This window comes from Tinamus guttatus, unplaced genomic scaffold (genome assembly GCF_059628265.1).
Source record: "Tinamus guttatus ecotype Peru unplaced genomic scaffold, ASM5962826v1 Tinamus_guttatus_pri_ptg000131l, whole genome shotgun sequence".
Classification (NCBI taxonomy): Eukaryota; Metazoa; Chordata; class Aves; order Tinamiformes; family Tinamidae; genus Tinamus; species Tinamus guttatus.
Window position 1 is genome coordinate 1,275,650 of NW_028288665.1, and position 26,104 is coordinate 1,301,753.

Consider the following 26,104-nt stretch of genomic DNA (forward strand, 5'->3'; position numbering starts at 1 on the left):
CCCTAAAAGCAGCATCAGGATCACTACGACAACGCAGTGGTTGTAAAAAAACCTGAAACCTGCTCACATAGAGGGCCTCGTCCTGTACAATTACAGCTACCACTGCCTTCATCTGGAGTTAAAAATGCCAGACAATATTTCAGAGTTTTTATTGATGGCATTTATCCCATGGTTTAACATGTTAATTATACTGTAATAAACATGGCTTTAATATTAAACTTTTCCTTATTATCCAAAGTCACCACAGTCCATTTCAGTAAATATAAAAATATATACTTAATACTTTGTACAATACTGGTTTTTGGTGCAAACAAAAATGGATCAGAAAAGCCAATAAACTTACTTTAAGAATTCCCAATTTTAAAGATTTTCTAAATGGATTTAGGCAACTTTGAATAATGGGATTTACATAATAAAATCTGAGACAATACTAAACAAAAATGGCCGTAACACACAAAATTAAAATTTCAATTTCACAGATTTGTTATGCCAAAAAGTACATAGAGAAACAAAATTGTATTTACACATGTTCCATAATAAAATAACAAAGGCGAGACAGGTGATAAAGGGCTGTAAGAATGAAAATATAGAAATAGCATATAATTATTAAATGGAGAACTACAGATCTAACAAGTCCTTAGCATGGATCATCCTTTAATCAGTCTTCCTCTATCAGAAAATTTTAGTGCACAATACACCCAAACTCACTCACTTCACACATACACCAGCACAAACTCGGCATAGAAATCATTCGTTACCCACATTCTCTACTCTATACAGCCCCCCTCTCTGGTATAATTACAATTTCGAGGCGTCAGTAAATGCAGGTGAGCGCACACAGGGGTGCAGATGAAGAGGTATCGTACAAGCCATTCACTGTGCGGGCTATACTCGTGTCTATAGCCAGACCATGCCAAGTCAGGGAAAGAAGTAAGTTGCTGGATTCTAAAATAGTTTTGCTCGAGAATGGCCTTGTTGCCAACTCTACTCGTTACCAAAAGAACTAAATGGATAGGGGAAGGGAAGGGCAGCAGAGGTTTATATTCCTTTCGGCGGATCTGGCTTCAGCTAACCCAGCATGAGGTACAATCCCAACAGCAGAACCATGGTGGGGATGCAGGGTAGCAGCTCTTTCCAAAGTTGCTTTACCAATCAGGACGATTATTTTCTACGTCTAACTGCAGTCTTTATCTTCCGGCCAGAAAATGAAGATCCAGAGGCAGAGAACATATTTTTGCCGTTAGTCCTATCAAAAGAAATTAGTAGTTCACAGTTTAGGACAGCATAGCTGAAAATTCATCAGTTACACCGAGTACACAATCCAGAAAGGTTCTTACAGTCTGTCTCACTAAGATAGCAAGGTGGCAAACAATGGCAAATGCTAAACAGGAAGAGAGTTCCAGAAACAGAGAGCAACCACCTCTCATGCGGAGGATGCGCAGCAGCAAAAAGAATAAACACACATTTTCAGGAATGAGAAAGTCTCACATATGCAGGCGCACGGTGTTTCTGAGAACTAGACTCCTTTAAAAGCAACACTGGTTTGTTAAGTCAGCGAACATGCCAAGGAAGGACGCCAAGCCTAGACCGAAATTCCCAGGTATCCAAGACGAGCGGCTCCGCACTGAGCGGCACGAGAGGCTCTCACTGTCCAGCCGTCACTGCCCCGAGCTCGAGAGAAATCCTGATTCGGCCTCTGCCCCTCTCTGCCCGTCTCCTACCCGTGCCCCATCCTCAGCCGCAGTCTTACCCCACTGTGAATGCTGGAGGCTGGTTGTAGGAAAATCCTGAAGAGCCAGAAGGCTGCGCCGGTGCTGTGGGCGTGCCAGGGTTGGCAGCAAACGTAAATACTCGGGGGTTGTTCGGGAAGCTGAAATTAGTAGCACTATTTCCAAACTGGAATACAGGACCTGGGGAGACAAGGTGGGAGTGAAAGGGAAAAGTAAAAAGTCCGAGTGCTTCAAACCCAGCAAAATCACCACGTGTTTCCCACTGCCTTTAACAAATGTTTTTACAGATTGTTCAAGACAACAAATTGCTTAAGGTTGACTGTAGTAGAAATTACCAGAAGTAACCAGATTACTAGAGGATCTGTGCATAGAAAAAAATTCATTTATTTCATAGAGGATCATAAAGGGATTCTTAAAGTCTTAAAGTCCTGGCAGACTGCTAACGAACTGCTTGCTTATTTTGGTACAACAATAAGGTTTTCACCTGTGTACACTCAAGTTTACTGTTTATTTAATAATGTCTTAAATTACAGTATTGACTCATGCAGATTTGATATTTAAATAAACATCCATGTGGTTGATCTGGGACCTCCGTGTTATTTAATGTGCTCGCACTACACCTAATCAAAACAAGCTTCTAAATTTATCCCACCAAAGTAACTGTTAAGTAACACAGACAATCCCCAAACTGCTACCTGACTGGGGAAAGCATGACCCAGGAACATAGCGTACCAACTATCCCGTGATTAGCAGAAACTTAGGTTGCTTTTAATAGACTGTTACTGTAAAGCTTCTGAGGGGAAAAGATAAAAGTTTTTCCGCTTTAAGTATTGGAGGTTGTACCACCTGTGAGGTTGCACGCTCAGGCAGCACACAAGAAAACCCTCCACCTGAACAAGCCTGAGGCGCGCGGTGATGGAAGCAGCGCCGCGAGGGGCAGGGGCGGCAGGACAGGCACTCACCGGTGGCCGAGGCTGTCCCCGAGCCGAAGGCCGGCTGCTGCCCGGCGGGCTGCCCGAACACCGGCGGCTGGCCGCTGCTCGCCGCGGAGCCGAAGGCGGGAGGAGCCGCCGCCGAGGCGGCCGGGAACAGCGTGCTCGACAGCGAGCCGAAGGCCGGCGCGCTCGGCTGGCCGGAGCCCTGGCTCTGGCCAAAGGCGGGCAGCTGAGAGGTGCCAAACGCTGGGCCGGCGGCCGGCGTCGAGGAGCCGGAGCCAAACACGAACGAAGAGGACGACCCTTGGGAGAAAGGGCAGACGTTTCAGCAGACAGGTTTTTAATTTTCTCCCCCCCAAGGATAAATCTATCTGTTCCTGAAACAAAGGCTTTAGACCTCGCTTTCCAGCTCTGGTACCTGAATACTGATCCCATCCCAAAGTCCCATCATAGTTTACCTCAGCAGGTAAAATAAATGCTACCTCAACTGTAGCATGAATTGCACCTTTTCCTCTGAGTAACACAAAAACCAGCATGCCTACAAGAGTAACACAACATCCATCTCAAACACCAAGGCTGTCTAGACCCAAATTACTGTGGTAACATTCACCTTAAGAACCAACTCCCATGAAGAGTACCTATTAATTTTTACTTACTAAAAATCTCCAAAGTAAATTATTCATCCAGCAGTATTTCCTCGGTATCCTGCTGTTACGGTAAAAGCAGAGAAGAACAACTACTTAAAATGTACCTGTTGAGCTGCTTGTCGTCGTGGCCCCAAAGGTAAAGCCAGAACTCGCTGCGTTGCTACTGCTGGCTCCAGATCCAAAGACAAAGGGAGCCACGGCCGCGACGGTGCTTGAGGATGTGGTCGCTGCTTTGCTTTCTTGGGAGAAGCCGAACGGTTGCGTCGCTGCGGATTCTACAGAATTGCCAAAAGCAGAGCTGCTCACGGTGCTGCTGCCTTGTCCAAACACATAGGGAGCTGGGACGGGCGCGGGCTGCGGGTTCGAGGAAGCCGTGGAGCTGCCAAACACGCTGCTGCTGCTGGCTGAGGATGTGGGCAGAGCCGGGCTGGAGGAGCTGGAGCTCAAGAAGCTGAAGGCCGGTTTTGCTGCTCCTTGGTCTGCAGGGAAGGACAGGGCATAAACCACCGTGGAAAGGGCAGGCATGAGCAGAGCCCTGCAACAGCAGCGCCCAATGACAACGCGGCCGCCCCGGCGCTCGCACAAAATCCAGCTGTCACATGCTCCTTGCTGCCAACCCCGTCCACAATTAAAGGAATGGAACAACTATGAAAAACAGGGACACTACTGAGGTCTGGGCTTTGTTGGTTATGAATATAGGCTAGAATCATCTGAACCAGCACTGAAAATTTTGGGGAAAAAAAAGTGCTTTGGCAGTTATTCACCTGGAATAATCACCTGAAACATCTAGTCACATCAATCGCCTGAATGCAGCGTTACTGCAGCCTGCTCTGAAAATGCAGCCCTGCTCCTACAGCTCTAAACCTGGCAAAGCTTCCTGCCCTCCAGCCTCATTCTTCCAGCTCGAGCTACTTCAGCAACCTTCAAGACCTGCCTTTAAAAGCAACTGAAACATCTCTCTCCAGAGCACTGACCACACCATTCAAGAGAACTGAGAATTGCTTTTTAAATAAAACCTTCCTCAGCTTTTCCTAAGCTGCTCCTCTGTCCAATTCTCATTGCTAATTTGCCCAGGAACTTTTTTTCCAGCAGTTAAGGCACCTTTTCAACTACCCCATTTTTAAGGAACTATACAACTATACCATTTTGAAGAACATTTGTTAAATTTTCCTCTTACACGGGCATTGATATCATATTTCTAAGACTAGACCAAACTCTGGAACTGTAACTGGAGGGGAAAAAAACATCCATCGATCTTCCCTCTCCCAAATCCCTCAGTCCTCCCCAAATGTATTTGTTCAGCAGCAGTTCAACCATAGTTACTGTGATTAGAATCCGTATAACCCTGTGCACTACTTTTATTCAGGGTCACTTACAACTGCCTGCTTCCATACACCTTCCAAAGTTATAGAGAATTATGCTTTATAAAAGGCTGTCAATAGCAGACATCATGGAATTTAACAACTAGTTTCACACACAGTGATCGTCACTAAAGAAATTTCATTTCCCATTGCAGTCTTTCATCAAATTAATGAAATTAAGTCCTGCACGATTAAATCTATTAAACATATCTATATTGTTGTAACAGTGGAGTTGGAGTAGTACATTCTGTAGCACGGATGAAATTACACAGCAATATTCTTTTCCCTCATCCCATTTCCCTATGAAAAAAATATGGAGTAAGGCCTCTGTACAGCACCATACTGAAGATTTTATCCCCAACCATGTTGTCACCATTGAAATGACAGTAACTTCTGTGCTCACACAAGGCATAATACCGGTTCTTTGAGGACTGGGGATTTTTTTGTTTAACCCACCTGTTAAAGCTCACTGAAATCTAGAAAGGAATTGCTAGAAATTGTCAACTCAACAACAACCGTAATGACAAACACACTGCAGAGAGTAAAACCTTTTCCAAAGCTCTAGGCATTAATACATCAAATGCCATAAATCCACTGGGTCTCACATGGCTTCAGAGGTACTGTTTGATACATATATGCAAAGTGAAAACAAAAGACATCCTATTACCTGAAGTACTGGTTTGTGCCCCAAATGTGAAAGCTGGCTTTGCCTGCTCAGTTTCCTTCCCTGATGGTTTTATGAAGCTAAAATTGAATGTAGATTTTGTGGTGCTCTCTTCTTTGGTATGCTCAGGCTTCCCAAATGAAAAGACAGGCTGCACCTTTGGCTCTTCATTGTCAGCTTTCTTTCCAAACACTAGTGTAGCAGCAGAAGTGACAGAGTCCTGTTTCTCCTCTGTCCTTCCCAAAACAAATTGCGAGGAAGGTGTGGACTCCACATTGCCAAAAGAAAAGCCTGCCTTCGTGTTAGAAGTTTCATCCTTCTTCTCATCAGACTTCTTAAATGCAAAAGAAGCCGATGCAACCTCCTTTTCTGCCACGGTTCCAAAGTTGAAGCCACTGACTCCTGTCTTATTCTCAGTAGGAGCTATGGAAGAAGTAGAACTTGTGCCAAAATTGAAGCCTCCCAAGACTGGTTCCTCTTTCTTTTCCTGCTGTCCCAGGCTACTTGTCCCAAACTGAAACGTTGAAGGAGCCTGGTTGCTTGTAGATGGAAGTCCAAAGGTAAAAGTGTTGGTTTTCTCTTCTTTCTTAACATCGTCTGATTTGGAGTCTGAGGAAGAAACTCCAAACTTGAAGTCCCCTGAACTGCTAGAAAACTTAAACCCCTCAGTCCCAGTGTTGGAGGATGCAGATTCAGAAGAAATACCAAACTTGAAGCTCCCTTGTTCTCTAAATGCAAAATTTCTCGGGCTACCTGATGTATGAGCAGAGTCAGAGGACGATGACTGAATACCGAATGTAAATGATGGTGTCACAGCATTTGAGGACACAGGAGCAGTACCAAACCCTGCAAAAGCAGCAGCAAAGTTAAATCTGTGATACATGTGTGGTTCTGATCCAAAATTTCCCAGAGTCAAAAGTATTTTACCAAAAACCTCAACTCCCAAATAAAATGCACTCCCCTCACACAAAACTCTGCTTTACATTGATCTTTTCACCAGGACATTCTTTTGCCCATTCCCTGATTTAAAAAATACTTTAATTGTTTGAAATATGAGGTTTTTTCTCCTTTGTTTATAAAATCTAAACTTCAGATTAGCAGAACATAAGGAATATAAAGCACTAGTATGTCCTTTATCGAAGCTTTTCTCTAAAAAGCACAAGTTTGCTCTGGGTAGGGAACTGCAGGCACAGTACTACTAAACAAACAAAGTATCACAAAACACACACACTCATTTTCCTCAATAAATTATTACCTTTGAGCTCTGCTTTGGTGCCTGGCTTTGCTTTTTCACAGGCTACACATTTTGTGGCTTCTGGCTTGTTTGTGACGAAGCAGTCCTCACAATCCCAGCTTCCTTCAGGCTTCTTGAATTTCTCCAAATCCAGCAATCCACCAGAAGCAGCAGCAAAGGCAGAAACACTGCTACTGGTCACAGGCACTGAGCTCCCTAAGCAATAAGGAAAATGGCTTACCAGCCTGTTCAAATAGTAAAGTGAACACAAACCTTCTGAGGAAGTCTTATATGCTTGCTAGGTTTTGAAGGGGACCAAGTACTATAGTAGGAAGTCAAGTAAGCAATTTCAGTCAAACTTAATCCAAGAACGTAAGGAATGTAATAGAAATCCTCCATTTCTTCTTTTTAATCTATTCTATGATTTTAAGCACAAATGGAACCAATGACACTCTTTAACAGCAAGCGTTTCACATGATTCAGCAACTCGGCTCCTTTTCAGGCATAAAGGAAAGGTGCCAAACTCAACTAAGCTACACGCTGCTGCTGACAGCGGTGACTATTCGTCAGTGTTACATTCCTCAACTTGCAGTCACTGTACAGTGACGAGAGGTCGCAAGTTTAGCGGACTGATTCATTGGCCACTCCAAAGAGAGACCCATTCAAAACTGCACCGCAACTAGACCCAGGCAAGGGACTGGAGGCTCCCAAATCCCAGGCTCTGTGTCCAGTTACATGAGCGATGCTGCAGAAGCGTCCATAAGGAGGCCCCAAAGAGACAGCACTTTTCTTGGGGCTCTTCCCCCCTGCAGGGAAGGAGACATCACTCGGTGCAACACTTCAGACAGCTTTAGTGCCACCCCTGTGAGTGCTCAAGTGTGACTCCAGATGCCAGATTTCCCCCTTACTGCTCTGGATGATGATTACACAGGCAAAAGCTGCTGGGGGGAAGGTAATTCCCGTTCACGCACCTGGTTTCTCAGACTCGCAGGCCACGCACTTGTTGTCTTCTGCCTTATTGGGCACAAAGCACACAGTGCAGTCCCAGGAGCCCTTGGGCTTCTTAAACTTGTCTCCAAAGCCCAGAGTGACCGTGGGCTCGGTGCTGCTGGAGGAGGACGTCACTGTGGCCGAGGTGTCCATGGCCGCTGGCAGCGTCAGAGCGGGCGTCACTCCCGTGCCGGACTTTGGTGTCTCGCACGCGACGCATTTGGTGGCTTCGGGTTTGTTCTGCACCAGGCACGTGTCGCAGTCCCACGTGCCAGGCGCCGTCTTGAATTTGTCTCCAAAGCCCAGGGGCGCTGCTGGGGGGCCCGTGGGCTTGGAGATGCTGCTGGGGCTCGAGCCCACCGCCTGTTTGGGGCTCTCCACTGCCGGTGCTTTAGTCGCCTGACAAGTTCCACACTTGCCCTCCGGGGCCTTGTTTTGCAGACATGGGTCGCACGTATCAGACTGCCAAGATGACGGGGCTTGTGGGGAGCTCTCCTCACTCGCAGAAAAGCTGCTTATCGCGGGCCTAGTGTAGACCACCGGGCTCGTGGTAACAGGCTGGGCGGCCGTGGAGGCGTCGGGCTTCCGAGCAGCAAAGCCTAGAAATGAGCAGCCAGGAAGAGAATTACTAACGTGTTCTGACCAAGCACCAACAGGAACCCCCTGGAAATCTTGTCTTGGGGGGTGAATTTTCATATGCGACATCAGGGCACAACAGAACATTTAGAGCTTCATTTACCTCTCGGTTCCCCAGAAAGTGTAAAGCAAAAACCTTCACTGCTGGACACTCTGCTCAACAGCATGGACAGCTATCACAGCCATGAATAGAATGGTCCAGTTTCATTTTAAAGTGCTATGCCCACTCAAATCAAATTTGTGAAGCTATTTCTGCTGTAGCAGGTGTCTCACTTTTACTTCAACAATCACAGAGAAAGTTGGGCTTGGAGCAGCTATACAGAGCACATTTCCCCACTGATGCTGAACATTGAATAACAAAAATTGGGCAGGACAAAGCACCTAGCAACCTTCTATTCTACAAATCTCAGTTCAAAATGCACCACACACAAGCCACATCCTATTTAAAGGTGCTAACTTTAACAGAAAGTATTAACTACTAATACTGAAACACTCAAAAGTGCATTAAGGCAGTGCATCTTGAACAGTAGCTCTATTTACGTTTAAGATGAATTAAAAAAAAATTGAGTCTCTGAGCAATGTGGATTTAGATCCTATTTCTGTGAAAATGGGAAACTATTTGCCACCTCATAGGCCTTCCGTAAACCAAATGCATATAGTATGTATTTTCTCTCCTTTAGCTCTTTCTGATACAAAACTGTGCCATATTCTTAAGAAGTATTTGTCACTTCATCAGAAAAACATCCTGACGCAACAGAAGCTGAAGTGCAACATCCCACTCTGTTTCATATTTAAAATATACCTCATAACAACTTTTTTTAACAAGAAGTCAAAATATTTGCAGCTTTTGACATCTCTCTAGGAACAAAACTATTCCCTCCCTGCCTTCCTCATCAGGCTGGTGAAGGTAGGAGAGGTACACTGAGTTTTACAAAAACTTTCTTTACATTTCTATTTATAAATAGAATAGGAGCTGCAATCCATTTGTTATTGAAGTTGCAGTTTTCCTTCCAGCATTATAAGCTACTTAAGGCAGAAGGGGCTGACCCATCTTAACAGATGCAGTGCTTATGCAATATACTCCTACATGCGTCGTTACAGCTAACATGCTTTAAGCAGTGTCTTTTAAAAAGTAAGTTCGTCATCTCACCAGGGCTTTTTAGAATATCTAACACACTCCCTTCCTTTAAGACTTTTGCAGGTTTGAAGGGGCCATCGTACTCTTCTTTGTTTTCTTCCTTCTTATTGCTGGTTCTGTTTACAGTGGTGGTTTCTTTAAAAAGAAAGAAAAACGTCTTTCACATAGCAATCCATTTAATATATTTGCATTTTCTAGAAAGCAGAATTTCCAATTCACACCCTTAATTTTAGGAATTTCTACAACATATTTGCAAGAAAAAAAAAGCAGACCTGTCCTGAAAAATACCACAGACATCCAGAACTTTGTACTTGCAGCAATTAAAAAATATTTTATTTTCTAGGGCATATACAATCTATTTTGACCATTGACAATTTAAGGTCAACTCACAACTGAAAATTAATAGCAACACTGTTAAAAAAAAAGTGTCACCTTTATCATTTTTGAAGCTCATGAAATTGCATGCGTTTGTTTCCTGAAACTGCCAACATGCTCACAGAAAAACATATTTAGTATCTACAGTTCACAAATTTAACACTTCCAATTTGAAATGCTAACGTTTCAGTTACCTAGGGTAAGTAGGGATGTCACTGGAGTATCAATGGATCCAGAAAGCTCTGCTGATTTTACAACAGGAACACTAAATGTAAACCCAATCTGCTGCTGAAAAAAAAAAAAAAAAGAGAGCAAGTTTTCGTTTTCTGACACAAAATAAATTTTAATCACACAAACCTAAAACTGAAATCTGTCTTTAAACTTTCAGCTTTAGATGCTGAATGTAAATGCTGCATGTGCATGAATGCTATTCAGCATGTAAAAGAATACATGCTGAGTAACAAATCATATACCAGTAAACTATTTATTTGTTTTTCCCTTACAGAGCCAACCCTGTTTTACTGCTCTGCAATATTCTAAGACCCTAAAAAAAAGAGTTAAGCTTCTACAACATTTACTTACAGACAACGGAGGTAGCACTTCTGCCTCAGTAGATTTTACAATTGGAGATGAAAATCTGAACACAGGACTGCCAGCATTACTTACTAGTTGTACCTGTATTTTCGAAAGAATTAAGATTTGTATCTAAAGGAAAAACATGCTAATGAAACAATGTTAACAATATTAACTACCCAAATTTACTATCTCATAAAGTTCTGAAATCTCATGTTTGAGGTTTATTTCAAATCTACATATAAGAAACACAGTAATACAAAATGAAGTTTGCAAATGAGTATATCGTAGACCATTTTCAAAACCAAATGGCATAAAACACAAAACGAAGATTGAGGACTGAGATGCTACTCGGTTCTAAATTTATTAAATATATAGAAAAGTAGACAGCTCAAGAACCTTAATCTCAGGTCAATTGAGTTGAGCGAACTCAAGTCAAAGGGTGGCAGCAAATACTTCAACATATTAAAGCAGACACCTACTTCAAAATATACACAAATAATTCAAACGTATATTTTATTTCAATAATATTCCAATTAATGGCCATCACATGAGGCTTATATGACCATTAAGACTACCTCTAATTTGTTAAATAACTTGGCATAAAAATCCTAACAAAATTTCCACAGCATTTGAAACATTTATGTTACTACATTAACCAAAATTTTGCAAAGCATAAGATGGAGAGAAGCTGTTTCAAAATTGAACTGCTTGGCTTTTTTTTTTTTTCTTCTGATCTATACATTTCCTCCCCCTAAATGAAATACAAATCAACCCTCATTTACGCAACTGGATATAAACTGATCCCGATTAGTTTCATGAGTGCCCTTGAACAACTCAGCATGCAAAGCAGCGCATGCATACTAATCCCAAGAAATACTAACACATACTAACACAAGAAAGACTTACCTTGTTCATCACTGATGTTGAAACAGTGCTTGGTGATGATGAGACAGCGTTGCTGGTAAGAGAACTAAAACTGAACTGAGGCAACGACGTCGTACTGATGGGTAAAGATATTTTCGGGAGTACTGGTTCCTCCACTTCCTGAAGTTGTAAATTTTAGTTTGTATTTATCTCTTTTACAAGACATCATTTTCTCATCATCTGCCACCCCAATTTGTAAGCAAAGTTAAACATGAGAATGGAATACACTAAGATAAAGTGAGTCTTCAAAAGGAATACTGTTCGCCCCACCTTAGTCTACCTGATCTTTTTAATTTATGTGAAACCTCCTTTCCACGTTATACTACGTCCATGGCCTGTCTGGTAGAAGCAGGCAAAACTAGCGCAAAGTTGTGCCCACTGCTGCCCGCTGTGCCCACTCTTGCCCACTGCCTTTTTTTTTAAAAAAAAAAAAAAAAGCTTTTGAACTTCTAAACTATACATACTTCGCTAGTTCCTTCAGTAATCTCAGTGAGAGAAATGACTTGAGAGAACACTTACCTGTTGTTCTTGCCCAGGTTTTGATACATAATGTACTCCTCTTTCCCTTCTCATCTTGCCACCGCCACTTGCTCCTCCTCCCAAAGACAGACCATTGGATGCAGGAGTACTGAATTTGGGGTATGTCAAATTGCTGGCACAGAAAAATAGTACATAGATTGAAAGGAAGAAAAAAACATAACGAAAAATGAGAACACTTATTATTATTATTCAACATGATAACAGCCATTATTTGTCCTGGAACTGAAACCTAATCAGAATCATTAAAAAAAAACCCTAAAGCCGTTTCCCAAGTTGCGAAATGCCTGGTAAATACCTGACGTTATAAATAGCAAGAACTATTTTTAATACAAGCAGCACTGAGGAGGACCTATATAGGAAACGGTCACAATATCCATATGGGCACGACGCCTGAGCCAGAAGACTAAAAATAGAACAACTAATTTAGACTGTTATTTTCTGGTGCTTCCTTGTAATAGTCCAGACATGGAAGTTTTGACTACCAGGTCTCTGATTCCACGAGGAGCGCGTGCTGACGTGCGTGGGTGTGCATGGCTGTGTATGTGCACCTACACGTACACACACATAGGCACGTGAGATGCCTTCCTACAGCTCTGAGGAACACGGAGCAGCACACGTGGCGAAGGCTCGGAAGGCAGCTCGGGCTTTCCCAGGGCCACCAGCAGAGGCCACAGGGGCGTTTCGGTGCGCCCAACTTTCCAGAAGTCGTTTCAGACGTGAGCACAGATCCTTCCATAAGGCATACAAAGGAATTTCTCTTTTCCTTACAAAAGTCTAGATCAAAACCAGAAAGATTTCCTAATCCAAATGGGAATGAAAAAACAACAACAAACAAACAAACAAACAACAACAACAACAACAACAAACATAGAGTATGCTAGCTAAGGAGTAACAACTGTACGAATCACTGCATTAAAACGAATAATCCATACGGGGAAAAAAAAAAAATCAACTTAAAGCTCGCCTTATAACTAAGCAGCTTGCCATTACAACAGTCTATTGGATCAAGCCTGAAGATACCAGGTCATGTTTCCAGCAGACTGAAGAGAATTGATCTAAACTGGTCAGATCCTTGAAAACAGCCTGCTGAGCTCTCGGCACAGGAACCACCAAGGCAATCAGATCTTTAAAGCCACACGCTCAGACTTTTTTTCTGATCCAAACTGACAACCAATTAGAAGCCTGAAAAAGTTGTATGTCAGAACAGAGTTTTCTACAGACAAGTGCAGCCTGCCCATAATAGGCTGTGTTCCTCTTTCCTGTAAGCACCAGTCAGCTTCTAAGGATAAAGTTTCCTGTCTTGAAGCAAATAAATCCAACCTCCAATTCTGATCCAGATTAAAAAATTAAATCCATTTGGTGGGCCAAAGAAAGATTTACCAAACCAAAGGCAACTCCTGCCAGTTGCCATTAGCAGTGCCAGGCTCCTGCACCGAAACACAGTGCCCAAAAGGACCATCCCTCCACACCAGAGGCAAGAGTGAAACTAAGCACTAAAACTGTGAAGCAAATTCAAAGCAGTGCCAGTCGCTGGACTTCCCTGATACACAGCAAAGATGAAAGGAGCTCTACCAAAGAGCACTGAGCACAGTTTGGGAAACTGCAATTACAACATCTGCTTGTAACCTGGGGGACCTTACCCCCAAGAAGGTTATGGTCAAGTCAAACTGTTCCATGCCAAAACACAGGCATCACAAGCCTCTTCTGCAAGCAGAGGATGGCCAAATGGCTTCATTCGGATAACAGCAATGCAGCTGACAAACTGCAAAATGATCTGCCAAATCAAACTTACTAAAAACATCAGAAATTTAGCTGAAATAATGAACTAACTAGAAAACTATCCATACTTCCTAGACGAAGAAAAGTAATTTTGCCTTGAAAGGGCAAGTATTCTTTTTGCAGGTATGGCATCATGCAAGCCTTGCTTCCCATCTTCGTGTCCTAGCCAGAAGATACATTTCAGCAGGAAAAAAAAAAAAAAAAAAAGGAATCGATACAGTAGTTTTGTACTTGTTTGCCTTCATTTCATAAATTCTCACACATAAATTTTAAACAATATACATAAATATGTATACATAATGAAGTACACATGAAAGAAGTATACATAAGTATACTTCTTACACAAGTACACATAAATATGTATACTTCATAGCTCTCTTAACAATAAGAAAAATATTTAATTCATTTTTATTCTGTTACTGCCTTTCCAAAGATGACCAGCAGGCAGACTGCAGTAACAAAGGAGACAGTTTCAAAGCCTTCAGGGAAGGAAGGAAGGTAATGATTGATCTCTCATACCTTTCAGGTGGTTCTAGTCGTTGTTCTGCAGGCGAACTCTTCTCTCTCATTCCCTGCAAATTAAGTTTGGTTTATTACAACATTTATCTGAATGCATTAATATTCTGTACACAAAGACATACAACAACTCTTTGTGATGTTTTCTTCTTTAAATATACAATTAAATATACCTCATCTACTTAAGCTTGTCCCCAGGCCCAGTATTCCAGGTAAACTTCAGTTAAATTTGCAGCTAAAATAGACAACGATACTTCAGTGGGCACTAAGGGTGAACTGATAAAATCCTTTATACTAAAATAAATGTCAGAAGCTGTACCACAAGACATAATTACTTTAAACAAAATGTGATGTAAGTGATATGGGATGGGGAAAATCAAACCAAGTTTTCTAATCAAAATTTGTGTTAATTTACAAACCCATAAAAAGCGTGCACTTTTTAAATAATCCTACTTTTCCCCCACACACTTCCCCACCCCAACCTTCCAGAAAATCCCAAGCAGTTGCTGCTGTGAACATTTTAGAACTCTCCATCAAAGAAAGATTGCACAGGCTCAACCACACGGAGACAGACACATTTAAATGCAGGAAGCAACCAGTATGACTGTCCAGTCTGATCTCTTGTCAAACAAAGCGCACGACATAATAGTCGATCATTTTTACATCTAGACTGATAGTGGGTCCACATGGTGCTAGTCTTCTTTTGAAGAAGGTTTGACAGGGACTGCCTCTACATCGAAGTTATTGTAGTTGATAATTAAACTTTTTGTTGAAATCTCGCTTGGAGAGAGTGAGATTACACACCTCATCTGGAAGAAATTTGATACATCTCAGCATGTTCCATCAGGGAGAACTATACACAGAGGAGAGTATGGAAGGGAAGGTGTCACCTCTGATTTTTTTTTTCCACTGAGTACAACCCTAATCAATAGCACATCACTACACTGAAAATAACCACTAGACATTTACTGTTCCATTAAATCCATGAAAATTCAAATATTCCTTTCGGAATGATTCCTACTACCTTAACTTTCACCTCAAACATACTATCAGTATTCCCTGACAGGAAAGAGTATATTAGGAGAAGAATTAGTTAGAAATACTTCAAGCTTGTAAAATCAGGCAGATAAGGGTGAGAAAAAGTACTTACTTTGTGCTTTATGTCTACTCTCTGACGAACTTTACTGGAATCAGTAGCTGGAGTCAAAGACGGTTTAAAATACTGAGTCCGACTCATTGACAGAGAGATTGCCTTTGGTGTCACAAGTTTCTGGACAGGCGGATGCTGAGTTTCCACCTTTGAAAGGGAAGCAGCAATCAACTTACATTTGCATCTGCCCAAGTTAACTACAATATTCATTTATGAAAAAATACAACACTACAAATATCTCATCAGTTCTGGCTCTTAGTGAAAATGTTTGAGGAAGCAGGGAGCATTCAACCTGCAGAGGTAAATTTGCCCCAAAACCAGGTACCAAATCCAAGAAGAAAAAAGGGAGCCAAGCTCTGACTCTATCCTAATTTAATTTTCTTGCAAATAACTTTATAGACACAATAATTCATGTTACTATAATCAAAATCATAAATATTACTAGAATATGCTCCTATGTTTCCTTTCCCATATTCTAAGTTTACTAATAGTTTAAAGCATTAATTTAACATTCAAAGTGTTAAGCAGCCAATTAGCCACACTTCTAGACTTCATTTTTTTTCCTACTTTTCTCCTCTTTCCAGTTAAATATTCTCTAGAGCATTTTCCAAAAAAATGCTGACAAATAATCCTAGAGGAAACATTGTTCACTCAAATATGAATCAAAGTTTTAGGTTTGCATCAAACAAGCCTAAAGTATTGGTCTGAGTTCCATTTTCAGCACATTTTCATAGGCCAAAATTAATTTTTAACAGAAAGTACCATACGCTCTAGAAGTGACCCTTTCCAATTAAAAACTGATTTAATTGTCAAACAGAAGAGTGAAACCAAAAGACTAACTCTTACAGAAAGCTTCATCTGCAGCCATCTGAAGAATGTAAGTTATTTAAATTGCTATCAACAAAAAAACTGTACTAACAATGCAGTGTTCATTTTACTGTATCACCTAATCCTTCGTAATAAAATTCACACCAGACCATCTCTAAAACAATTAAAAGTACATCTTTCTAGAAATTATTATATTGATTTTGAAGCTTTGAATAAAACATGTTTTCTTTAAGCTCACAATTCTGTTTTGTGAGAAGGATGGTTCATTGGTGGTTTTAAATGCAAATAACTAAAATTTAAAAAAAGTCACCCAGGGAGGTGTGTGAGAGCTATCCTGCCTCGTGCAGACCCTTGCAATAATAATAATAAAAGTGTGCCACATTGCTGCTACCCACTGCAGAAGTTTTGCTTCAATGCACAACTGTTCTGACAGCCACACATTTGCTTTAGCAGCAAAACACATTACTCTCTTCTTGGCAAACAATTACTTCTCATCAAGGGCTTCCCTTCCCATGCCAAACATTATGAATTTGAACACTGGAATTTCTCTTCTTTTACCCAGTGACAGCTGTGTGCAGCATTCGTTTGCTGGCTGACAACTCCAGACTGTCTGTTGCAAATCTAGATGATCTTTCTTAATGCCCCATCACAGCTGTAGCTCCACAATTTAACTGAGAATCCATATCAGCTTTTTCCAGTTATTCTGGATAGCATTTATAGTAATGAAATTATATCCTTTACTTTTCCATGTCTCTGTAATTTAACACGTGGTTTGGAGGGGGAAAAAAAATAAATAAACCCATACATGCAATCTGAAAGGTTTTTAAGTTCTGCAGTGTTTGTAAACACAGTTATGCTCTTAATCAATAGATTAGGGCAGAAACTTAAAGACATTCTGTCCACTTTCTCATTAAAACAGCAAATTTGCATGGAAGGAAAATCATTCTTTTGTCCCTGCAGTTGCCTGATGTTAAAGTGGCTTTTGTGGGTTTTGAAACTGAATAAACCCAACGATACCCAGTACTAAAGTTCAGTTAAAAACATGAATGATTTTCACTTTTTAAACAAAAAATGAAGGAAATTGTAATTTACTAAAGCATTACCACCAATTTAATGCCACCTTAGGAAAGGAATTTAGGAACACAGGATTACACATGTGACAAAATAATTCTCCTCTTCTTGCATCAAGAAGGAATAAAAAGGGGAAATGGTACTTTTTTTTTTTTTGCACTGAAATGAACATAAAAGTCTGACAAAATCTGTATGACAACTCAAGTAATATTTCATTTCTGATGTTTTCTCTGTGAGAAAATTTTTCTAAAAACTGAATTCAACCTGCAGCTTAACTTCAGGTTACAGCACAACATGAAACTGTGTGTATTCCAGAAAAGTTGTTCTCAACTGATGTATCAAGATATCACAACACAAAAATAACATCATCCTTAAACTGAGTAATCTTCACAGCTCTTCATTTAGAGTGGGCGGAAATACTTTTTTTTAAAGCAACGTATGCACTGCCAGGACAACTATACTTCATGGAATGGTAAGATTAACTTGAATTCACATCTATGCTGTCTTTGAGTTTGTGAGATTTCTGCTAATAGCTGTAAAGCACAGAAAGTTACATATCTCATCTTAAGATGTTCTTAGGGATTCTTACCTGTTTTCTATTTGAATGGAAGCCAGTAATATCCAGCACACTCCTGTCCACAGGCTAGAGGAAAAAAGTAAGCCTACATGTTAGAGGAAGATTTTTCTAAGAGAAGCTTTCATGCAACAAAAAGGTGGAGGTTTAATGATCAACTCACAGAAGATAGTGGAGTAGAAACAGAGGATGGAATCCTTTTAGCATCCTGTACAACAAATAGTACAATAAATTAATCTGGACATAACATAAAGAACATCTCTCCACTTTTACTGGCATATCTGCAGTTCTTAATAAACAGACGCAATTAAAAGCTGAGAGCCGTTTACCGCCAAAGGACTTGACATCTTCTCCAAAGACTGCAAGATGCGCCGTGCTGTGGAACTTGTCACACCATAGGATTGCACATTTGCTTGTTTAGCTTTCATTTGTCTTCTTACTGGTGTCTGAAAAATTAGCATTGTAAATGCTACTATGTTTGACTTTGAATTCAATATGCCTGTATGGCTAAGTAAATGACATAGCCAAGCCTAGTGATGGTAGACAAAAGCAAACTAAAGCCATAAAGCAGAAAATATACTCTACTGACACTGTAAGAGTTTAACAGGGACCCCTTGCACACCTTGAGCGAGGAATAAAGCAACACAAACAAAAGAAATGCTTAAATATAAAGGCGCAAGTAGAATTATTTGGGACTGTCAGGGTCTTTGAAACAGCAAGCAGGAAAAAAAGAACTCAAGCAAAGGCTGGTGCTGCAGAAAGAACTATCAGTAACAAAACAGACCTTCGAGTTTACTGATGGTGTAAGCATACATCTTAAAATCCCTGTATACCATCACCAGTAGGAATTTCTAGTTTTCTAGTCCTATGCTTCCTCCCCAGATTATCTTTGTAAATATTTAACTCTGTTTAAAAAGAACTGATTTGTACTGTAGCAGAGCTAAGATTCAGTATTACATTGAAAATGTAAATTGTGGTGACTTTGAATACCATTCAAAAACTTTATTCAGGATATTTTTTATTGCATATTAAACCCCTCATGTGACTACATGATGCTGCCACATAAAGACTGAAAGCAAACCATACGACATATAACAAGCAAGACTGTCTGTAATCCACAGTAAACATCAAACAAGCTAGTTTCTCCTTTTTTTTAAAAAAAAAAAAAAGATGTTTTGGTTCCGATTTTCAGCATAATAGATGTTAACTTTTTAAATAAAAATAGCTGACCAAAACCTGGTTTGCTTGAAGTTTTGAGTCTTTTGAAGTTTGATTTAAAATTAAGTCAGAACAAACAAGTTTTCAAGATTTCCCAGAAGTCAAGAAGTTGTAGGGCACCCCCTCCCAGGCTTCATGGCACAAAGAAACTACTGAAGTCCAGCAAACCCATGTTTCCTGTCCCTAAATAAAGATCCAGTCTGAACATTTTGATTCCAATGCACATACCCAGCAGATCAGATGTTATTGACTTGCTTTTAAATTCAACACTAACTACTGATAGTTGTCAGCATTTTTATTTGCTGGTTCTTTTTAGGATGCTAAGAACTCTTAAGGGCAAATAACCATTTTCAAGAGCTCCATGAATCATACTGAAATAGAAAGCAATTTATTATTTATCTTGAGATAGCATTTTGGACGGCATACCTCTCTCTAATAAGGATCAGCAAAACTGTCTTTTGGATATTATGAAAGAGTAGTTTTATAAAATATCCTTATGAGTGGGGGATTCAGACAGGCTTGACTATTGTAACTCTTGCTATTGTAAGCACAAGTTTTCATAGTTATGCCATCATTGGCTTATTTTTTTATTTTTTTAAAGACTTAATTTCTTAACACAATATGGCATTGCATTAATATGTAATATGCTGTAAACATACAGCAATACAGTCAGAGACAAAGGCATTTGAATTTTTTTTTTTTTGAAACACTGAACAGAGGAAAGCACAACTAGAAACCGTTAGCTAGAACTAAGGGCTTACTGTAATTCTTTTTCATTAGGACCAAGAAGTAAAGGCAAATTTATCCTCCTCAAAATCGTCTTTTCTACTCTTGCAGGCTGCTAGCATAGGAACTGATAGCACTTCTTCAGCTCTTTCCTCACAGTCCTTTTGTGCATGTTACCCCATTTTGTACTTCAATCACAATTCCCCTCCCACTGCAACATTACTCTCATACCTGATAAGGAGCAATTCGCACCTTCGTCTGTCTCGCTGAGGCAGCTGCACCACCGTAAGTTGTTTTTCCAGGGTAAAACGGAGAATCCCCAAGCTGACTTGTCTTAAACACAGAAGTGTTTCCAAGTGACTGCAGAGATATACGTGGTTAGTAAAATGGATACACATTCAGCTCAGCTAAAAAATAATATACTGCGTAAATACTTACAGGAGAGAGAGCTCCAAAAGCAGACAAGTTGAATGCAGGTTTTTTAGAACTAGCTGCAGTGTGCTGTGAGAGGGAATGAGATCTTTCAGCCTCTGTGGACCATAGCGGTGGAGCCGATGTAGTTTTTGAAACTGCTATATCTGCCAAAAGGACATATGCAATATGTGAATAACTTATGTACTTGGAGAGCTTTTAATATTAAACAATCTCTCTAACTTCAGAGCTAACATAGAATACGTTGTTCTCAGAGTTCTTCAATATAGATCAATTTCAAAAATTATATGAAATCCAAACATCAATCCTGAGTTCAAAAATCTGTTCACTGAATTAAGTATATAACTTTAATGTTTCAAAGCATTCATAGCAAATCAATACTATTCTTCAAACACAGAGCTATCGTTCTTTTTATTTCTTTTAATGGAAAAAAGTAATGGGACTTCATAAAAACAGATGCACCTACTTTCCAATGTTGATAAAGGGTTGGTGGCCAACACAGGCGAGAATTGCATGGGTTTAAAACCTGAAAGATTCCCCAAAGCCTGATCTAACAGATTTAATGATCTGTTTTCCATAAGTTTTTTTTTTAAAGGAGAAAAACAAACAAACAAACAAACAAACCACCAGAAAGAGCATTGGTAGACTCAGGTTGTATTGCCAAAGCCTGGCAATACCTACTCTCAACTTAACTTTTCCCACTTGGGGTCAGAAGATCCACTGATCATGCCTCAGACCTTAACTACACAAGGGACTAGAAAAAGCTGCAAAACTGCTGCTTGCCCTGCTGCAGAGAGATGACCCAGGTCTCCAACTGCTCCTGGCAAAACTCAGAAAAGCATCTTGTGTTTCTTTTTGTCGCCTAGAATTATTCACATGCAAGCAGCTGTCAGTTAGATAATGAGTCACCCCTCTGTCAAGGCCATCAACCTAGTTCTCCAGAGACAGTGAGTCATGTTCAGTTCAAGGCTTACATGTCACCTACTCCAAGGCACTGTATTTCAGTACTGACTTTTTGAGTAACATCAGTCTCATAAATGTATTCTTAAGCATGGTTTTAATAAAAAGGTGACATGATACTTCTAAAATACTAAAAGATTAATTCCAATATCCAAAACTGGCATTTGTCTGCTTTATGTACTAAGGTGACATGAAGTATCAAAGAATGCAAAGTCTTTTACATTGTGAAAAAAAATAAAGCTAGATTGAGAAAATAAAAGTTACCTTTATCAGATGCTCTAGAGGAGAAGCCACTAGTTGTTGAGATGTTATCATCATCATGCTGAGAGGTAGAATCTTTTATTTCTTTTACAAGAGAGAGTCCAGGACTGCCGATGCCAAGTGCAGAAGATGTAGAGGGCTGACAGTGTGGTACTGTGGAATCCAACATGGTACAGTTCAAATGGCTCCGATGAAGGGAGGGCCTTGTTAACACATCCGAAAAGTTTAATGCAGATCTACTCGTGGATGGTTCTAAACAAGAGCAGAGGGATGATCAGCTTTCTCATAGGCAAGCTCACAGAAGTCAAAACATGTTTTCTATCAACACTTAGGCTATTGCCAAGTTTTTGGTACAAAAATAGTGAAGCCGGATTTAACTTCTTCCTCACCCATACAGGGTTTCATTTAACTGTCTGATTACAACAGCAACACTGCTTACAATAATAAATATTCACGTCCTGCTAAGAGGAAGTTGAGTGTGAGGTTTTACAACACACTAAACTGATCCCGCACTCGAGTGCTCCAAGATTTTCTTTCACTGAATCAAACATTCAGAGTTCTTTCCCTTGCAACAAGATTTACAAGACATAACCTTTCACTCTTACAGAGCAAGAGCTAAAGACACCTCTGCATGTTTTATGACCTTGCAAGAAAGAAAATGCCAAGTATTTAGCACAAAAACACATATATACAGTATTTTTTCACATTCTACAATATCAAGCAAAACATTACATCCTATCCACTAATTCTTTGAGACTTTGACACAAAAGTAAAGTGAGCATCCCTGCCTCAGTAACAACATGAGCACTTTTTCCCCCTCTTAAACAGAAAACTGTGTGAACACTGCCAATGTCCTGGAGTAGGAAGTCTCACAGCTCGGGCTTATGAAAGGAAGGAAAAAATTACTAATGGCCTAACATAAGTCCACAGCCTTTCAGGATTTCTGGGAAAGATAATTTGAAGTCACCACCCTCATGATATTTGCACTGAAACTTGAAGCACCTAGTTCCAGCTTTATAGCCACTGCAGCACTGCTAACCAGCTTCCCAAAGCCCTGGCAGGCAATCAGGGCACCACTGTTTTGGATAAAGTGTTTTAGACTGAAGGCCAGCTCAGCAGAGCAATACAGGCTCTAGCACACTGATACTTCAGAGCTGATAAAAACTGGCTTTTCTTAGGAGGAGGAGAATTTGTGGCATTTTGTTTGTTTTTATGTGAGAATAGCAAGTAAGATTTGTATGTGCAACCCCCAGCCTGCAACATAAGCTATGAGAGGTTCCAGGGTGCCCATCTGCCCCTGAGCTCTTTGAGTTTGCTGCACAGCTGTTATTACTGAAAGGTCCTTTCACACATTTCCTTATAAAATCCAACACGTGTTCATCAGTCATGAAGAGCTCCTCTGTTCCTTTATCCAAACTTACTCTTAAACTACACCTACCCTGAAAGTTTCTTACTGATAATTAGGTGGCATTGCAGGTTAAGGTATTTCTTCATATTTTTCTATTCAGCAACTAAGGAAAGCAACTGACTTTGCATGCATAGATGGTTATCTACGTATGCTCGGTCAGGAGATCTCCCTGTTAAAAAATAAGGTGTGCAAAACTGCCAGTTTGATAGATACTCAGATGAGAATACATGCAAATTTGCACAGCAGAACTAGAGAAATAATCAGTGGCAGACTCTGGATATAAAACACAGATTAATCTTTTATACAGTACTATAAAGAAAGGAAACTTCTTTACTAAGTAACTTATCAAAGATGGCAAGTACTAACCATACCCAGGCACTGGTTCTCCATTAAACCAAAAAAGAATTTCTCTACATTGACAAAAGAAGCCCAAACAAATGAAGACATAAGAAGAATGAACCTTCCTCTGGCACGCCAGCATTATCAGCAGCTCTTTTTCTGAGGGCTACAAACCATATACACACACACACACACATATATATATTTTAAAAACCTTGAAAAATTTGATAAACTTTCATTCCAGACCTTGGCAGGGTAGAAGGAACCGTGAACACTTGTAAATGGGCATTATCAACATTTTGCATCCAGTTAATAGGGTACATTAAGTGATCTGATGAATTCCAAGAGCTGAAAGACATCCTCCAGAATATATATGGTTCACAATTACCTTTACAGTTTAAAGCTAAACAAGTTTCACGAATATGGTTCTTTGAATTCTGCCAGAACCCTCTTTCCAGCTTCCTTTAGAAATTCAATTTTGAAAGTAGAAATCTGTGAATAAAGACAGATGGCCAGAATATGAATGTTTTTTTTCCACATACCTTCTAAATTAATTCTTGCTGATTCAGGCGTGACTCTCCCATCAATCACTATGGTATCTTCATCTGGATAATCATGATGAAAATTTACCGGATTCTCTTCCTGGTTTGTAGATTCATTTGTATCTACACATTCATCTTCACTTTTATTGAAATACTTCTGCAACCATCCTGGTACAATGTTTTTCACTGATTCTGTCACTCTGCTAATGATTCCCTGTTTAAAAGGGAAAAAAAAAAACAGTTAATTATAGAAAAACCTTCAACAGTTTACTCCAAAATGCCATTTCCACAGACCTTAAAGGCAGATATTGGGTATCAAATTTTTGTAACTAGAATAAGAAACAGGATCCTTTACAGAGGATCTCTGTACTTCTAGGACACATGACAAAAATTCACCTATTTTCTACCACCTATTGGTTTCTGCACTTCCTGATCATCTTGGCAATTCCCAAACTTATGAAAGTTCAGTGAAAGTTAACCAAAATCCTGTCAATTCAGAAAGCCACTTGGAACATGATTTCCATCTAATTCCTAATAGGCGTACTTGTTTCAGGGCTCCTCCACCCCATGTCCTCACTTGAAATCCAGCAAAAACAGAAGCTCAGCAGTTTCTGCGACAACCATGCTATCTGTTCAAAATATTGAATGAATATAGTGAATATAATATTTCGGAGTATTTTTCTAATGCTGAACTGCGGCTACCAAAAGCATCAGAAACCACTGCTGTGCTCTGAACATGGTACCCTGAGAGAAGCCCCAGAAGAAAAACAAAGCTATAGTTAATAGCAGATGCCTTACTACAGGATTGTTAATGGATCCACTTGGATTAAATTTCCTTTCACAGTACATTAACATAGTGGAGCTCTAAATTAACTTTCTGTAATTATTGTAGAAAGCCATTTCCATTTTGCCATCTACCTACTCTTTGCTTGCATTCTACACTTAGGAAATACATACTTGCCATTTCATTTTACTCGGTCACTTTTTCCCTATGATTTCCCCAACATTTCAACACATTTGGTCAAATCTCAGGCCTGGGTGGCAGATCCCTTCTTTGCAGCACTGAGGAACCTCCCTCTTGCACTCACTGCTGCTACGCAACTAGCTGGGAAGGCACATTGGCAACGTGAAAGCTAGCCTGGCAAATTCAACACGCTGAAAACTGAAAAGATTGAAGAGCTTTTTTTTTTTTTTTTTTTTTTTTTTTTTGAACATTATCAGTTTGATAACATGTAGATCAAAGGCTCTGGCTCTGGCACAGTACTCAGAGATTTATCTGATTTTAGGCAACAGGTGGTTAAAATTATTACTTGGGCATAGAAGTGGGCAATGATTTTTCCAGTACTTTACAGTACTGCTAAAGATTTTCCCAATCATCGAACGAGATATCACTGGCCTTAAAATAGGCCTGTACAATTACCTCACTGAAGAAATCCTCCAAACACTGAATTTACCTACGGTCTACTCGACACTTAAGCGGAAGAAGACCCAGGCGCCCAGGAGAGTAAACACACAAGCATCTTTAGCATCCCAAACAAGTAACTGGAGAATCTAGCTAGACCAACAGCAAATCGAGATGACATTTTACCATCCATATCTAAATATAGCCTGGCTTGGCTCTTTCTCTGTCCCTATGAGAGCCTCGCTATCCTTCATCACATCAGCAGGACTTCAGTCGTAAACTCAACGCAGGGCAACATCTCAGCTCATTCCAAGGGCTGGTGCTCGGTGGCGCTGGAGGTGCTGAGAGGCAGGAGGTCATTGCTGCTGAGGTGCAGCAGAGCCCGTGCACGCTGGAGCAAAGGTGCTGTTACACACGCGCACTCTGGACGGGGCACTTGCTCAAGGCGCCATGCCTTGCGCTGCTTTTAAAGTGGGTGTTTTAACTTTAACTTTTAATCTGATTCCTCTCTCCCTACTCACTCCTGTGGCACCAGCTCCATTCCCCTGCCCATCGCCGGTGCCCCACTGAGCTCCCTGATGCCCTACACTGAACCCAGCGCTGTGCCAGGGCAGGAGATGCCCCAGGACAACCCTAAGTTGTCCTAAAACAGCAGGGTTTTACTTGCTGAGCCTGTTTGAGCGCTTCGGCACATTAACAACTCACTGACTTCAGCAGTTTGAGAGCTGCTGCCAGGACCAACAGTTGCCTTCTCTGTTTAAATGCATCCATATCCTATTCTCATTCTAATACCAGCAGTAAAGCAGAACTATACAAAAAAGAGAAATCCTCAACAAAGACCCAACAAATCTATATATATAAACACCACGGTAACAACAGCTACAGCTACTCAAAGCTTATTTCCTTGTGATGCCACTCTGAAGGAAAGATAAGGAGATAGGAATGCTAACCATCATACAAATAAACTTTATAAAGAGCAGTTCTTCAAAGGATTTATATAAAGAAGCAAAAATCACCTGATCATAGTCTCCATTTGAATCCCAAACTTAAAAGCAAGCTATTTCTTGGCTAAAAACACTTTAGAAATGGGACAGTTTTCTTAGTTTATAAGGGTCTTTTATACAGCAATATGGAAAAAAAAAAGTGCT

At 40.4% G+C, this 26,104-nt stretch overlaps 1 protein-coding gene across 1 annotated transcript in view; it reads right to left on the minus strand.

The window, feature by feature from the left end:
• Positions 1–134: 134 nt before the first annotated feature.
• The window catches only part of NUP153 (nucleoporin 153), a 36,339-nt gene continuing 10,369 nt past the window's right edge, over positions 135–26,104 (minus strand). Inside the window, exons 2-22 of the mRNA XM_088521717.1 lie at positions 23,555–23,768; positions 21,269–21,517; positions 20,051–20,190; positions 19,844–19,972; positions 17,998–18,114; positions 17,832–17,876; positions 17,684–17,737; positions 15,196–15,342; positions 14,049–14,101; positions 11,730–11,862; positions 11,193–11,330; positions 10,293–10,385; positions 9,905–9,995; positions 9,348–9,470; positions 7,543–8,160; positions 6,593–6,787; positions 5,341–6,183; positions 3,417–3,791; positions 2,693–2,968; positions 1,751–1,910; positions 135–1,246 (exon numbers count right to left, since the gene is read on the minus strand). Coding sequence (XP_088377843.1) covers positions 1,162–1,246; positions 1,751–1,910; positions 2,693–2,968; positions 3,417–3,791; positions 5,341–6,183; positions 6,593–6,787; positions 7,543–8,160; positions 9,348–9,470; positions 9,905–9,995; positions 10,293–10,385; positions 11,193–11,330; positions 11,730–11,862; positions 14,049–14,101; positions 15,196–15,342; positions 17,684–17,737; positions 17,832–17,876; positions 17,998–18,114; positions 19,844–19,972; positions 20,051–20,190; positions 21,269–21,517; positions 23,555–23,768 — 4,278 coding nt within the window. The 3' untranslated portion in view covers positions 135–1,161. The remainder of the gene's footprint in view (positions 1,247–1,750; positions 1,911–2,692; positions 2,969–3,416; positions 3,792–5,340; positions 6,184–6,592; positions 6,788–7,542; positions 8,161–9,347; positions 9,471–9,904; positions 9,996–10,292; positions 10,386–11,192; positions 11,331–11,729; positions 11,863–14,048; positions 14,102–15,195; positions 15,343–17,683; positions 17,738–17,831; positions 17,877–17,997; positions 18,115–19,843; positions 19,973–20,050; positions 20,191–21,268; positions 21,518–23,554; positions 23,769–26,104) is intronic.